A 17856-nucleotide genomic window follows, 5' to 3' on the forward strand; every position below is an offset into this window, starting at 1 on the left:
CAATGAAGTTTACTTTTTAAAGCAGTCTTTTAATGAACATTGCACCACATTGCTGAACAAAGTGGCACCTTTTAATGAGTTCCTTACCTATTTCATTGATTAGGTAATGGCGATTAGGTCTGGTATTACTCCTGGGATTTGTTCAACCAACTGTCGCTCCTCACAATCTCCTACTGTTCTGGACTCTTTCCAGTCAAACAGCCAACAAGAACTGATGGACTTAATCAATAAATCAAAACCATGGTCATGCCCTCTGGATATTATACCATTTTCTCTATTTCAAAAAATCCTGACCTTAATTCTTCCGTGTCCACAGGAAGTGTCCCCTCCTATTTCAAGCATGCCACTATCCAGGCATTATTTTAAAAAACTAACTTAGATCCTGCCTTGCCGTGAACTACTGGCCTATATCAAAATGACCTTTTCTGTCAAAAATTCTAGAGAAGGTCATGACAAGGTCATTGACAAGTTCCAGTCAGGGTTTCGCACAGGCACTCAACTGAAACCACTCTCCTGAGGGTTTCAAATGTTTCAATGTTCATTAATGTCATCTGACGCAGGTGACTGCTTGGTTTTGGTGCTCCTTGACCTCAGTTTGGCATTTGACACCGTAGACCATAACATCTTGATTGAGAGGCTACGTGACTCGGTGGGCATATCAGGCACAGCGTTGGACTGGTTTTCATCATACCTCAATAACAGAAGTTTTACTGTCTGAGAGAGAATTTGTGTCAGACATCTCTCCACTGTCCTGTGGGGTACCGCAGGGCTCGGTCCTGGGGCCTCTATTATTTTCTTTATACTTATTATCCCTTTGACAAATCATCAAAACCTATAATGTTGCTTATCATCTATATGCAGATGACATCCAACACCTTATCTCCTTTAAACCCAGTGAGGCCTTTAAGTTAACCAGCCTCCTTGATTGTGTCACAGCTATTAAGGACTGGAGAGCAGTAAATTGCTTACAATGAAATGATAATAAGACTGGGGTTCTGGTTGTTGCCCCTGATGATGTTGTCCCTATGATAAAGCAGGGCATTGATCACCTGTCCTCTGCTGTCCACCTACATTTCGTAATCTCGGGGTAGTTTTTGATAAATCCTTGTTGTTTGAACATCATGTCAAGCAGCTCTCTAGATCCTGGTTCTTCCACTTAAGAAACATCAGCAAATTGAGATCTGTTTTATCTGCAGCTGAATTAGAAATGATCATACATGCTTCTATCTCTTCTCGTATTGATTACTGCAATATACTTTTCTCCTCTCTCAATAAATCTGTGATTGACCGGTTGCAAGTTCTACTCCTGCTGCCAGAATACTAACAAGGACAAATAGACGGTCTCATATCACCCCGACACTCAAGTCCCTCCACTGGCTCACTGTAGAGCAGAGGATCAACTTTAAAATCCTCACTCTCACAGTTTTCTACACTGCCAGACTCCTTCATACGTGGCTGAACTCCTTCACTAATTTTCAACAGCCCGCCATCTCAGATCAAACCTCCAGAACCTTCTGTCTGTACCTCATACTCGCCTTAAAACTCCTGGTGACCGAGCTTTTGAGGCAGTAGCACCAAAGCTGTGGAAAACTATGCTTGCACCCTAAAGGTTTGCTGATTTCACAGCATCATTTAAACTCCATCTCAAAACATACCTGTTTACACTGGCATTTGGTGGATTTGAACATTATATGGCCTACTTTTATCTTTTCTGTTTGTCTGTTTGTTTATATTTGCACCATCTTTTTACTGTTTATTGTGCTTTGCTCTCAACTATTTAGATTTTAGATTTACACACAACAGGAGAAGGACGTCAGAGAAGTTCTTTCACCTGGAGTTCTCCAACAAGTTCTCCAAAAAAAGTGGAATGTGGAAGACTTAAAACCGGAATAATTAACCAAGAATAAACAGACTCCAAAATGTTCTTTCTTAACACAGGCAGATCAAAACCAGCATGTCTCCTACGTTCAGAGACCGTGAAGATTATTAAAAGAGACGATGTGAAGCGCCGCAACGAGACAAAGCACAAATCTTTTGAGCAAACGTACTGAGTCACATCCGAAATGAAGGCGCAGATAATAAATGATCTAAGAGCCGAATATGATAAGAATTGTAAGACATTAATTCACTGACCAACAACGATGTTTACAGAAAGGGAAAGAGAGCTGAATTTTTGTTCTCGCTTTTTAGAAGATGACGAGAATATATTATCGTGGTTTTCTTGGTGTGCATCACTTCACCCTGAATTAAATGAATGTAAAGCTGCATGGCAATTCAGTTAAATAAATTTTTCTAAAATTAAGTACTTTATTTTAGGATTTTCTCTTATGTAATTTATTCCTAAATGGATACCGGATTTTACATTTATTTATGATTAGATTATTTATTATTTATATTTCGTCTAGTTCAATTTGAAAACTGCTGATAAATATCAATATGATTCAGTCAAACTTTCTTTATTTGATTGAATAATCAAATAAATATCAAACTAGTCAAATTACATAAAGACATTGAGACAACTGCTACTTTATTATATGTGGGACTAAATCACAAGTTAGACATTATTGTCATGCATGAGGAATTTCTCTCTAACTGGATTTTGTTTCGTTTTAATTAAAAACCTCTGAAATAGTATAAATATAGAATAGAAAGTAGCATAATATGTTTTTTGTTTTTTTTGTCTAATCTTATATTTAAAAGGGACCATGTAGTTATACACATACATGTCACCATTTGATGCACTCTACCAGAGTGTAGCTACAGCTAATCTGCATCTTTAGTCCCTTGACAGACCGTAACGAACATAAAACAATAGCAAACAGTGCAGGATAAGACACACTTATGTGTGTGGTAAGGTGGAAAATAAGGGTGTGGAGAGTTCCTCCTTTCATCACCATTCTTTTGGGAACCTCAGAATTGCATCTCGGTGTCTCACCAGAGGACGTGGTTCGGTTGGCTCCTTCAGACCAGGACCTCCGGGAAGCACTGGGGCGGTTTGCAGCAGACTTTGAATTATATATCTCGTCAGGCCTGGGAACGCCTTGGGGTCCCCCAGGAAGAGCTGGAGAACATCAATTGTGAGAGGAACTCTCAGGAAGACTCTGAGAAGCTGGCTGCCCCCACCACCCGGCTCCAGAGAACAGAAGATTATAAGTAGAAGGGTCTTTAACTTACCTCCAACGTTTACATACTCCCGCTCTACTACTCCATCTTGACTCATCAGTTCCTCACTTCTTCTGACGTTAAACAATGGATTGTTCTCGGTGCTCCACCCTTGCAACTTTTCTAATTTCCTCCAGCTATGAATCCCCGCTGATGTTTGCCAGCCACCTGATGGAAGTGTGTTGTCATCTGGAATCGTAGTTTGAGTTCTTTCCAGATCGGGTGCAGTCATTGATGTCCAGGGCAACCAAGAGGATGCTAAACACAGGGCTCTGGGGGCTTCGTATGTCCTAGGCCTAACTTTCAGTTGGGGAGAAAGAGGAAATAAACATCTGCACTTGCCCAAAGTGCTTGCGAGACCAAGAGGGTACCATCCAGTGTCAGGGGTGTAATTGTGGAGAATACTGAGATGATACCAACGAACACCTTTCTCATGTATGTTTTGTTATTTCCAAGTTGTGTGAGGGCCGAGTGGAGGGCAGATGCTAAACTCAGTTGATCTGTTGGGAATGCAAGCTGATGGGGGTCCAGACTGGCCGGCACATGTACTTTGATGTGCAGTAGAACCCGTTTATCATAGCACTTCATAACACACGTGTGTGTGAGGGCAGTTTATTATTTGGTAGTACAAACCAGAGAAGAGCTGCATGGTTAAACTCTTGCTGAGGGTGGACCTTCAATCTCACTCACACACACACACACACACACACACACAGTTATGATTTTAATGACCTGGAGCCCTAACCCCAATGGCTATCGGACTAATTCTAACCCTTATCCTAACCTCAACCGAAGCTAACCTTAGTTTACCCTTAATTTATGCTTAGGTCCTCATTTTGTCAAAATAGTCCCCACAAAGTGACTATAAACAGATGTATGTCCCCACAAGATGGGTAAAACACACACACACACACACACTAAGATGTATAAATAATATTCTACCAAGGTGGACATTTTGCATTGCTTCGAGATCCTTGACTCCATTGTGTCAAGAACACACACAATCAAAACAACTGGTCCCACTTGAGTTTTGAGGGTAATATTTATGCCTGGCTTTCTTTCTAATACAGCAATTAAATCTAAAAACCCTCATTAGCTACATCGCAATTGTCCATTATTTCCGTGCTAGATTCAAATGGTGTTCAAATAAATACGTGAAAAAAAGAAGAGATGAACATATCGTATAATGGCAAAATCCAGTAAGGCAGAACAGCCGGCTATAAGCATCTTGAAGATTAAATAGATTTGCATTGGCTCTATCACATTTTCATCATGACTAGATTTTAATATTGAGATGATTAAAGTGTGTTTCCTGCCTCCAGTGACTAACACACATACTGTAACAGTTTAGCTCCACGCCTTCCTTTTTGTAATAGTTGTTTTCATCCTGTCACACCATCTCGTCAGTCCACCTCCCTTCACCTGCCTCTGATCACCTCGTTAGTCCCTCATTCCCTTCACCTGGTCCTCACGCCCTTCTCACCTGCCTCTGATCACCTCGTTAGTCCCTCATTCCCTTCACCTGGTCCTCATGCCCTTCTCACCTGCAGCCCATCCCCTCATTAGTCCCTCACTATTTAGCTCCCTCACTTCCACTTGTCCTCTGCCAGTTTGTCTTGTGTTTTCGTGCCAAGTTCTCCAGCGTTATTAGAGTATATTCCTGACCTGCCTGTTCTGACCCTGCCTGCCCTGACCTCTGATTCTCTGCCCCGCCCCTTTTTGGACTTGTTTGCTTCTTCGACTGATCTCCCGGTTTTGACCCAGCCTGTTTCCAACCAAAGACAGTATTCTTTGTTACTCCTGTCTGAGTAGTGCTTTTGGGTCCACTCTAATAGCGCCGTGACACATACCTTGCATTCACCTATTCAGAACCCGTAAATACAAAAGAACTTCAAACATTATCAGCATGTTAGCTGAAGAATATGTGACATGCAAGAACTTCAGAGGGACATTGTGGTAGTTTGCGTTGCTGGGAAATCAAACATGGGAAGAAAAAAGAACACCTGGAAGTTTGATTCATTGATTTTTCATGCATTTATTGACAAAGACATACTGTACAAAGGACAAACCACAGCACACAACACTTATTTTGAACATGGCCGTGGTCCACGGAGCCAAGCAGTGGCTCTGGGCTGGACAACAGGCCGAGGAATAGGCCTCACCGGGGACGTGTTCCAACGTGATTATGATTTTGTTCCTGCTGCCGGTCAGCTGTTGCCCAAAGATAGACGTGGATCACATCGCTGACCAGGTGATGAGATTGGAGACTGACAAGCACACATTAACGTCCAGTCATGGCTGTAGCGTCGTCATTTGTCTGGGTCCGGTGGTGCCTGAGGCAGCACTTCAAAGGTGCATGTAACTATTATATTACAGTGCTCCATATACAGTGAAATTGCACAAGCACGGACGTTTATTTTATGACACTACACATTTGAAAACATACTTTTATAAGTTGTCAGATGTGTGTGAAGTGTGTTTATCCTTTAAAATATCCTTTGTAATGCGTGTATGCACTTATATTTTATGATTATTACCACATTGATAAATTATTTAATGCATTACTCTTTGTTTATAATACTTTAATACTCCATACATGCCTTCTTTATACAAAGCATAGAGATTGAAAACATAGTAAACTACTCAGTTACCTTTTACATTTTATTTGTGTGTGTTTATTGACTACATTCAGTGATGTTTAGTTCCAGTTCAGATGTAGTTCTGATCATTATGATGTGCACAGTAAGGCACTGCAAGTGAGTCATCAGTGATCTGGATGCGCTGACATTAGCTCAGACTCTTGTAGTTGCTAAGGAGACAAAAATCATTGGCAGCAAATGTGCTCACCTTTTGTGTATTTCCGATGCTTGACTGTCCTCTTGACCTCCCTTTAATCCTCCCGACGAGCCACTCCAGCTCTGACTTATTGAACCCAAATCAATCAGAGTCGAAAGAGGGGGGGAAAAAAGAAAGAAATTAAAAATCTCTCAACATTTTCGACCATCCATCTTGTGAGGGTGGTGCTATCGTGTGCCATCGCTTAGTAAAAGCCTTTTTACTAGCTGCTAGGTGTTTGTTGTTTTGGCAGCATAGGGTGCATTGGATTTGTCCGGTAACTGTGTCGACAGCTTTTCTGGGTGCTGCGATGTCTTCGTCACATGAATAGTTGTCACATTTTGTGATTCATTTGCAGGAGTGTCAGACACATTTGAGCTAAAAAGAAACAAGGGTGCAATTAGTCAGTGGTTACATACGTTTTTAGCAGTAAGCCAATCCATCTGTTAATTATACAGGGGCAGAAGTACAATGATACACACACATACAGCACAGTATGTGTTCCGTTCATTTAAATGTGAAAGTACATGAGAAATATGTTGTCCTTCAAATCAATGAATAATCATGATACATAATTGTGATTTAAGTACTGAAAAAGAAGTTATTGTGCTTACCATTTTGACCCTGATCCGGCAGCCTTACCTCACAGGTCAGACCCTGCACCCCTCATTTGTAATTTGAGTCACAGACAGCCTCCATAAACCTGACATAACTGCGTAAGACAGACAGCGAGACGTTCATTAAAACCAACTGAATTTAGAATTGAGGAGGCAGGAAGGAGACGGGAAGGAGGCAGCCGAGCGAGACTGAGCATAAACTGTCAAGAACAATCACAAGAGGATGGAGTTAAACTTCTATTTAACAAATGAGAGAGGGAGAGCACGGAGTGACAGTGACAGTAAGGTAGAGAAAGAGATATGGATCAGGGCAGTTTTCGGGGAAGCTGCACATGAAAACGGTTTCCTGGCAACCGACTGAGAAGAGCTAATAATGACTGCTTAAAAACCCGAGTGAGATTGTGTTCTTGCACGTCGTCATAATTTCTGCCAAAGTGCCTCGAAGATGTCTGACTTCTGTTTCCCCACAGCTTTACCCGAGCCCTGCTCTTTGGCCTGCGACACTTGATTTCCTCTGAATAATGTAATCTTGAATTAAAAAGTAATCCTTGCGCTATATTCATACGTTGTTTTCATATTGTCAACAATAGATATGTGGTCTAATATATCATTTGTCTGTCCCAGAAAGCTACATTTTTGTCCAAAAATAGAAACATATGTTGTCCTGAGTGAACCCCAAATACACCATACTGCTGGTATACATATGCACATTAATCTGCATCTGACAAATAGTCTCCAGCAAAAGCACTATTGCTTGTTTTAACCCTTTTAAGTCGACGCCCGCAGCACCGCGTTTTTCACTGTTTCCGTTTTTTTAAATATTTATTTTTTATTTTACCTTATTTCTCAGTCCCATTCTTATCATTTTGGTGAATGGTGTGACGGACCACATCATTTTTACTAGAACAACGATAAAACTAAATTTGGTTTTAGATATCTATTTACATGTATCTAGCATTGTATTCAGATATTTCACTGCTTTTGTGAACTTGGACCTTTGGTAAACCAATTTCAAACACCAAAACAGTTCGTCCACATGAGTAAAGGTGTGTTTTCACAAGAGATGTGAAGAATTTATGAAGAATCGAACATCAATTTTCAGCTTTAGGGCCATATCTTCTCTTTCCACTTGTGCCTGAGGACAATTGGGCCTCATTATATATAGAGCTGAGAATATTCTGGAATGTTTGATGTATAACACATGGGTATGTGTCATATGCAAAAGCCTTTAAAAGGTGAATTAATTTTTGTGTGTAAAATCTAGAAAATGAGCCCAGACTCCAGAGGGTTAAGGCATTTCTGAGACTCTTTGGGATGTGAAATGTCTTTTATTTGGTGTTTCTTTTACTGCATCATCGGATATCTCTGGTGTCCACACAGGAGAGCATAAAAAGGGAGGAAGTGTGCACATGTGAGACATGGAAAGTAATTAACTAATGAGCTGGATTGTTTTGAGAAATACTACAAGATGCAACTTGAGTAAAATTCTGCACTGATAGGCGAACATCACAGCCTTAACTGGCCTCTTTCATGTTGACATCGTCCAAGAAAACATCTTTCCTTTCATCCTTATGTTTCCTCTCTCTGATTCGATAAGTCCATCCCCACAACGTGTTGCGCTGTCTCTCAAATGAGCTCGTATGGCAACGCAGACACACACAAACATACACACCTCACACACCTGCGTGAGGCCATAAAATATTCAGTAAGGGGGTCTCGGAGGCCTTTAGAATTGATGGATCAATGAAAACGCCTGAGCACAAAGTAATAAATAGTAAATTTTAGAGAGTTCACTCGTCTAAATGCCCGCGGCCATTAACTGAATATGCACTGGCAAAATGTTCCGCTTGGTATTTACACACACACACACACACACACACACACAAACACACACAAACACACAGAAGTAAACATGATCATGATGGTTCCTGCTTGTACACTAGATTGTTACTTGAGGGAGGGCACATGTGCTATTTGCATCAAATAATGAAACTCTTGACGGTGTTTACCTCGGCCGATCAATATTTGTTAGTAATCCTCCGGGCTCCCGCTCCGGTGGCGTGTGTGTGCTCTCACACCGAGGCTGCTTTCACGTTTGAGTATTTTGGTAGAAATCAACGCAGAGGTTTCTTTGAGGAACGGGGGATACACATATGACGTGTGAGTCCTACTTTGAGTGGTTGAACATTGGGATTGGATAGTTTCTTTTTTGGATTCAATGTTAACTAATTAAACTGCAAATAGAAGTTTTCTGTGTTCCCAGTTGACAAACAGGACTATTAAAGTCTTATTTACACCCTTTGTAAACCCATGAAAATACAAGAAACTTTGACTACAAATTGAAAGAACAGTTTTCTGCACATGCATGTGTGATCTTTCACAGATCTGATGTCGTTCCTCTCCTCTCTGTTCACAGACAGCAACTTTGTCCTGGGGAACGCCCAGGTGCAGTCGCTCTACCCCATCGTCTACTGCTCGGACGGCTTCTGCGAGCTCACCGGTTACGCCCGCGCCGAGCTCATGCAGAAGAGCTGCGCTTGTCACTTCCTGTACGGCACGGAAACCAGCGACCGGTTCACGGCGCAGATCCAAGGAGCCCTGGACGAGAGGCGGGAGTTCAAGACCGAGCTGGTGTTCTACAAGAAGGAAGGTGAGACGGCGGGAAGGAAACTGTCTGAGTCACTGCATCCATTAGTGCTCTACCCATCCATACATCCACCCATACATCCATCCATCCACCCATCCACATCTCCATCCATATATCCATACATCCACCCATCCACATCTCCATCCATACATCCACCCATCCACATCTCCATCCACACATCCATACATCCACCCATCCACATCTCCATCCACGCATCCATACATCCACATCTCCATCCATACATCCATCCATCCACCCATCCACATCTCCATCCACACATCCATACATCCACATCTCCATCCATACATCCATACATCCATACATCCACATCTCCATCCACACATCCATACATCCATACATCCACCCATCCACATCTCCATCCATATATCCATTCATCCACCCATCCACATCTCCATCCATACATCCACCCATCCACATCTCCATCCATATATCCATTCATCCACCCATCCACATCTCCATCCATACATCCACCCACCCACATCTCCATCCACACATCCATACATCCATACATCCACATCTCCATCCATACATCCATACACCCATACATCCACCCAGCCACATCTCCATCCATATATCCATTCATCCACCCATCCACATCTCCATCCACACATCCATACATCCATACATCCACCCATCCACATCTCCATCCATATATCCATTCATCCACCCATCCACATCTCCATCCATACATCCACCCATCCACATCTCCATCCATATATCCATTCATCCACCCATCCACATCTCCATCCATACATCCACCCACCCACATCTCCATCCACACATCCATACATCCACCCATCCACATCTCCATCCATACATCCACACATCCACATCTCCATCCATACATCCACACATCCATCCATCCATCCACCCATCCACATCTCCATCCATCAATCCATATATCCATTCATCCACCCATCCACATCTCTATCCATTCATCCACCCACCCATCCATCCATCCATCCACATCTCCATCCATACATCCATACATCCATCCACCCATCCATCCACCCATCCATCTCTCCATCCATACATCCACCCATCCACATCTCTATCCATACATACATCCATCCACACATCCATCCATTCACACATCACCTCTGTCCACCAGGTGAAAGCACGTTCCTATACCAAATCTGTTGAGATTCTTTTTTTAGATGAACAGCATAAGGACACATTTGCTTGAGTGGCAGGTCAGCTGCTCACTCCATCACTTTTCTGCTGAATTGTCCCAGAAATAAACTAGAAATTTATACAATAGGGCCAATATTTATAACAATTATGTTACTTTTATTAACACATTATTGTCACTGTTATAATGCATTTATTGTGATTATTAGTGAATCTAAGTGATCATTGTTTGCTTTAAAAATTAATTTTTCTATGTTTTATGTGGCATTCTTGTATGGATTTAAGTAAGTTTTTAACACATTCAAATGCATAATTACAGTGATTAAAATACATTTTTAAAATATTCATATGTATTACAACAATCTGAATTACAAAACAGTCTGTGACCAGGGATTATGAAGTATTCTGATACTTGACCAAACAAGTCATTAGAAAATGTGCTATAAGTATTGTTATGAAGCACATCTAACTTAAGTTATACCGTTCTATACGCCTATAATAAGGCATCATGAGCATGTCTGTAACGCATTCATTGGTGTCATAGAAAGTCCAAATCCCAAATATCTCTTATAAATAAAGGATTAAAAAGTCGATGACTTTAAGTAATCCTTCTGACAAAAATATTATATGCTGTAAATTGGATGATATGTATGCCAGATTCCATATGTGTCAACTGAGCGAAGGAATGTGTGATTCACTGAGTCATGCATAAATTACATATCAAAAGAGCTTTGGAAATGGTTGCTCTGCGTGTGTTTCACCACAAAATAAACCACGACGATGCTCCAGCACTTGATTTTAAAAAGAAGAAAGGAAGTAAGATCCAGAGAGAAAAGAAAAAAGACTTGGGAGGGAAGAGGTTTGTGAAAGAACAGCATGAGCGGAAAGGTCATTCATCCACTCTTTATTAATCAATAATAAAAGGGAGACGTGGAAACATGTTGTCCTCTGAGATATAAGCCTGGAACAAAGAGCAACACATTTCTCCCAAACACACACACGACAAATTAGAAGTGTTTTATACTCTTTATCATCTCTCTATGAGCTCACATTGGCATGTAAGCTTTTCCCCAGGGGAGCAAAGGAAAGAATAAACACAAACATATCAAGCTCCCTGTCTCAGATCAAAGCCTGGGGCACTACTTTAAAATTGCATTTTATCCACGCAGCACACACTCATAATATATTCATACTGACACGATTTACAGCCCAATAAATAACGGAAGAAACGAACCACTGGTAATACAAATTTGAACAAAAATGTAAACAGTAGCGGGGAAATAAAAAGTGTCAAAACAAATCGATATAAGAAAAAAACATTAACCAATGAATGACAAGCGCATCACAAGTTAGTTTCCCCCGTGAAAACCTGTTCAGAGTAATAACGCTGTGCTCTAATAATATGGTGAATAGTCAATATATACTAAAGACAGCTTTCCATTCTTTATCTTTGTATCTTGCCTATCGTTATGCATGACGAGGACAGGGGATGAGATGTCGGTACCGCTATTGGTTACCGCCACGTTCCAGTCAAACGGGGACAACTCCCATCAATATGGCTGATGTTTTTATTGAGGCGGTCGTCTCGCTGGTTTCAATGCATTATTTAATCGCATGATCCCCCGGAGGGAATTAGTCTCGCAGTTGCCGGACACCGTATGCAGTGTGCCACATGCAGCCCGCGAGGACACGGGTCAGAGATTACAGGTGCGTAACGGAAAACCCCGGCAGCTTGTTTCAGCCGGATTTCATGCATTCATGGAGCCGCCAGCATGGGGTCACTTATCTCGTTCGATAACCCTCATTCAAAGGATAAGGCTGGCAATCTTCGTCTGGGTTTATCCCGAATGTCAACAAATCCCATGAAAACACCAGAACCAGCAATGCATTTTAAAAGACCAGCCAGGATTGTGTGCGTGTCAAAGTCGGATGTATCTTGTTCCTCAGTGCCAGAGAGCCCTCTGTTGTCCAAACATGGTTTAATAATAATTAAATATCATCAGTTTGATATCATCAGTTGGAAACCTGCAGGTCTGAGAAGTGAAGCCAAGGCAGAAGTGCTTCAAACCGGTATTCCCTCCACTGACCACCAGTTGTATAGAAGTCTATAAGAAAATGACCACTTGATTTATTTCCTCAGTAAACATTGTAAACATGAGTTCATGGTCTCAATTACTAGTTTCAAGTCTTCTTCAATACAGCACGATGTTTGTTGAGGAAATTATGGTCCATTTAGAGTCCAATAGACCATAAAGCAGGGAATGTCCATATACGTCACTCCTCCGCAGTCCAATCATGGTCACTTCCTACACACAGTTTATGATAACCATGAACACACACACACACACACTAGACGTAATCCCACATGTCCTCACCTGTTCATCAAACGTGTACTAATCTGTGGCTGGAAATGGTGCCCAACAAATGCAATATGTAACATATGATATTCCTTTATTTGTCCCACAGTGGGGAAATTTCAAAAATCACAGCAGCGGCGCACATCAGAGCATCAATGAAAATAAATTTAAACACAAAACACAATACTAAAAAACTAAATACACAGGGGAAAAATAAAGTAAAGTGCTGAGTAAAGCATTTTCTAAAATCTGTATTTAAATCTTGCATTGATCAGCCAATGCACTTTAAACAGAGTGAACCAATCCCCAATTGAAGGTATTCTCACTTTCAACCTTACTGAAGTGTCAAAAGTAAGACAGAGCTTTCCAAAGTATTAAAACTATGCAGTCCAATTACAGGCTGCAGACAAACCACACTCCCTTGTACCATGCCTTAGCAGTCCAATTCTAAGAGGGCACAATCTTAGGCGACCGTAACCATCCATTAAATCACCTCTATTGGGTTCTGCCCTCGGGGCAAAGCACAGAGTCCCCTGTGCAGCTTGCTACCTCAGCACAGAGCACTTTATATATCTATTTGACCCTGCTTCTGTTTTAATGTGTCCTATCTGGATGTGATATTTCGTCTTTTAATGTTCTCTTTTTGCATGCAAAATATAGACAAAGTATTTTTCTATTTAATTTTTAATTAGACTTCTATATATTTGTGGCCGGAATCTTTAAGAAGAAAAAGAGTGAACTTTGGGTCGGGTCTCACACACAAAGTAGATAACTCAGAAAGTACTGAGGGTCCTCACACACGGTTGGTTTTGTTATTTTCAATCAGAGACGCATGGAGAATAAGCTGGTGTGACTGTTTTCAATGATATGCTTCTTTTTTCTTCAATTATTGTGAACTTGGATTAAAGTTTGTAAAGCTTGAAGAGTAGCTTAACCTCCAGTGGTTTGACTTAGTGACATTACTATTGGTGTGTTTTACAGGTGCAACAACTTAAAGATACAAAATATTAGAAATAAGGAACAAAAAAGTACCAAAAGTAAATAATGATATTATTGGATTATTATAATTATTGATGCATTCATTCAAGTGCATTACCTACATTGCAGTGGGGAATAGTGCAGTATATATGAATGACTATACTTAAAGTACTGCCAGGTGGCTTAATCCATTAAAATACACAGTTTAATAATTCATTCACATTTTGTCTCAGGAATCTCTGCAATGCATCAATTTGTAACAAAAGCTGACAAAATAAATGTAGTGAAGTGGAAGTATGAAGTAACATCAAATGCAGATGCTGAAGTAAGGTACAAGTACCTGAAAGTTGTACTTGAGTCAATGTACTATATGTATACCCACCACTGCTTCCAGCTAGAAAGGGCAGCAACACGATGCTTTGAGGCTGCTGGTAAATGACTCTTTAAAGTCCAATGGTTGTGTCATATCTTTTAACCAACTCATTCTAAATATCTGCGAGACTCCTCTTAATAATATCATCACAAAGCCAGATGGCCTGAATGATGCATGTTCTGCGCTGGTGGGAAATGTAATCACAGCCCCCGAAGCTCCCGTTGCCGGCCAGTCAGGAGAGTCGTATCGAAGGTGTACGTGTCGTCTGCAGTATTCTGATTGACAGTTGACGCACGGTCAACCTTCACTTCCTCTCTACACTGCACCTATACTCTGAATTATGAGGGAATATTAGATGGAACAGGATGAAAAAAGGGAAAAAAGCTTTTCATCCAGGCTGAAGGGCCTCTGTGGACGCATGTCTTATTATAGCTGCAGGCTCACGGTACCCGTGAAGGTAATGAACGTGACGTGACTCGCGGACGCCGAAGATGGGATGTTGATTCGTTGATTCAAGGAGAATAATTGGCACGATGCAACAAATGGTTTGGCGATGAAATTGAGTTGTATCCCGTTTGAGATAATAATAAAAAAAACACGACAAACAAAGCAAAAACAGCAGTGTGCTGGTTTTTAAAAATGTTTTATTTACATTACAGGGAATTATGCATCAGAGCTCTGCCTGATTTCCATATATTATCACTCACATGTATCTTCAATACAGAATCTCATCTCAACATGCTAGCGTTCACAATTGGTGTTTAAAAGTACATTTACTCTTGTGTACACTTTTGAGGTATTTGTACATTTCCTAAAATGTTCTGCTACTTTATACTTGTTCTGCACTACATCTCAGAGGCTGATATGTTACTTTTGACATATATTTGATAACTTCGGTCACAAGTTACTTTAAAGACTCCGATTAATAATACAACAATTCGAATCAACAAATAAATGGTGCTGTATTATTTAAGATTATACTTTATTCATCCTGGGGAGAAATTCACACGCCACCCAGCAGTATATAAAGTGGTTATGAGCTCCGCTTTCTACGGCTGCATTATTTAAGTGATGAACACATGAACGCATTGATTATTTAAATCCAGAAATATATTACCCTCTATTCTTAAAATGAGCCATTTAGCATAATAAGTACTTTGCCTTGTTGTGCACTTATGTGAGTGTGTGTGTGTGTTCTTCCGTCTCGTCTATCATTTTAAGTGAAGGACAGATGGCATTTATATTGGTTTTTGATACGTTTAAGTTTTCATAAACACACCAATCAATAAACCAAATGCTCTGACACATACAAAAATGACTGTAATAAGCCGACTATTTAGGAGTTTATCATGTGGACAATTATCAAATCTAACTTACTTTTGCGAGTTATTGCATTAACAAGCCCCGCGTAGACAACCCCTAAATGAATCGTACAAAAACAACTGATCTCCCAGGTGGGTGTTTCATTGTGTCGACTTGCTGCTGGAACACAGCTTCAAGTCATCGTGACTAAAGGAACATTACGTGCGCTTCCAGTACAGAAGGTGACAGCTCAGACGCAAACACACATTGCCAGTTGGCCGAGCTTCCTCCCACACACTTTTATGTTGATGCACCCTGCTGCATGAGTTGACTACTTAACTTCACAGACCTGCTATGCCTAACATTTGGCTGGTAGGCTGTGATTGGAAACAAGGCTGTACTTTGGCACAGCCAACATACTCACCGTGGTGGTGCTGTGATGCTAGCAGGTAGTTGATTTACAGTGTCCTTCAGCTCAGCGCGTCAGCATGAAACCATTTGCGACGAAGCGTTAAAGGATTGTACAGTATTGTAGGCTCCCCAACATTGTTATAATTCATTCTGAGACAAACACGAAGGTCTGAACAAAGTTTAATGAGAGCTCCATCCAATAGTGTGTCACGACTCAAAAAACAGAACCCAAGAGCACGACTCCAAAGTTCAGGGCAATCAAAAGGGTTTATTTAAACATAGGAAGTCCCCAAAAATTCCAAAAAAAACAAAGTACAACTTAAAGTTGCTGCTGAGCAGGAAACTAAGATGGGGCTTAGAAAAACAGAAAATCACAGCTATACTGGAAAAAGACTTGATCAAAGTACAAAACAAAATCACAACTATGCTGGAAAAGCAAACCAGGACAAAAGACTACACTATCAAGAACAACAATTACTTCGACTAGACGGGTCAGGCCGAGACTTGAGACAAGACGATCTGACACAAGACACAGGTAGACAGGCTTAAAATACATGAGGAAATGGGGAACAGGTGGACACAATCAGGGGTGGAGCAGGCAATCACACTAACGAGGAAACACCGGGGCAGGAAATAAAGTTTCTGAAACAAGAGAGGACAGTTACTACAAAATAAAAGCGGACATGGAAAACAGGACTAAAAGCTAAAACTTAACATAACCGACGAGATATGACATAGTGTCATTAATAGAGAGGTGGGATGGAGGACAAAGATGGCACGCTGATAAATAATTATCATTATACCCGGTTTAATGTACATTCGGGAAGAAAAGACACATTGATTGTGTGTGTTTTGTGTTCTCTCTCTCTCCAGGAACACAGTTCTGGTGTCTTCTGGACATTGTGCCCATTAAGAATGAAAAGGGTGAGGTGGTTCTGTTCCTCGTGTCCCACAAAGACATCACCGACAAGAAGAAGGAACAGGATCCCGAGCATGGAGGGGACACGGGTGAGTGTACATGGACAGCGCCCGCTTTCAATTCTGGTCGTCCGCTTTCGATTGCATCTCAGAGTCTTATCACCTGTGGCCCGCCGTCGTTTTCACTTAAGATGAAAACTGAGCCGACTCAATACGTGCAGAAGACCAGGCGAGGCAGTTGAAAAGCTTGATAAAATGCTTGTGCAGTAAATAGACCTTGAGTAAAGATTATTATTATTTTGTCACGGTCTGGGCTTCATTATATTTTGTAATCAATAAATTCCTATCATCTACAAACTGAATGTGGTTGGAGATGCTCTCTGGGACCTCTATATTTTGAATATGTCCGCATTGTTACATGTTGTGGTTTCCAGTTCTCACAATAGCTGATGCCGATGAGAAAAAATACAGAAGGCTTCCTCGTGATCTTCAATGGCAACGCAGTGTGTAGTTTCAAGATCATTGTAATTACGTTCCCGCTTGGAGAGGGCGACATCCTGCAGAACGGTTTTGCCTTGCAGCTTTTAAGTGCCACTGCAGTTATCGTAATTTCAAGCAAACAACAATCAAGCATCAATTAACAATTTACTTCGGTGTAAATCTCCCCATGATTAGATAAGTGTGTCCGTCAATTTGAATAATCCACTGCTATTAACGGATGCCTATAAAGAAAACACACATGGCGATCCGTTGACACCAGAGACGGCACACAGCTTGTGATGACGCAGGTACGTGGTCACAACGGAAATTACCACGCCGTGTTTGTGAGGGAACTGGAGGAGGATGCAAACTCCACTCACAACCTTTGTGAAGGTGAAGGCTTTCCTACCAAAGTCCAGCAACACGTGTCCATTTCCGCTTGTTACATGCAGGAAATCTCTGTTAAGTTTGGGCAACAAAAATACTTAGTTAGGTTCAGGAAAAGATTGTGAAATACTTAATTAGGTTTGGGGAAACAATTTCAATTCCTGAGTTAGGTTCAGGATAAGATCTTCAAATACTTTGTTAAGTTTGGGAAAAGATTGTGAAATACTTTGTTAGGTT

General features: G+C 41.0%; 1 protein-coding gene across 1 annotated transcript in view; it reads left to right on the forward strand.

The window, feature by feature from the left end:
• The window catches only part of kcnh3 (potassium voltage-gated channel, subfamily H (eag-related), member 3), a 127173-nt gene that overhangs the window by 70974 nt on the left and 38343 nt on the right, over positions 1-17856 (forward strand). Inside the window, exons 2-3 of the mRNA XM_056438695.1 lie at positions 9031-9264; positions 16708-16842. Of these exons, the coding sequence (XP_056294670.1) occupies positions 9031-9264; positions 16708-16842 (369 nt within the window). The remainder of the gene's footprint in view (positions 1-9030; positions 9265-16707; positions 16843-17856) is intronic.

Source organism: Pseudoliparis swirei, chromosome 2 (genome assembly GCF_029220125.1).
Source record: "Pseudoliparis swirei isolate HS2019 ecotype Mariana Trench chromosome 2, NWPU_hadal_v1, whole genome shotgun sequence".
NCBI classification, from domain to species: domain Eukaryota; kingdom Metazoa; phylum Chordata; class Actinopteri; order Perciformes; family Liparidae; genus Pseudoliparis; species Pseudoliparis swirei.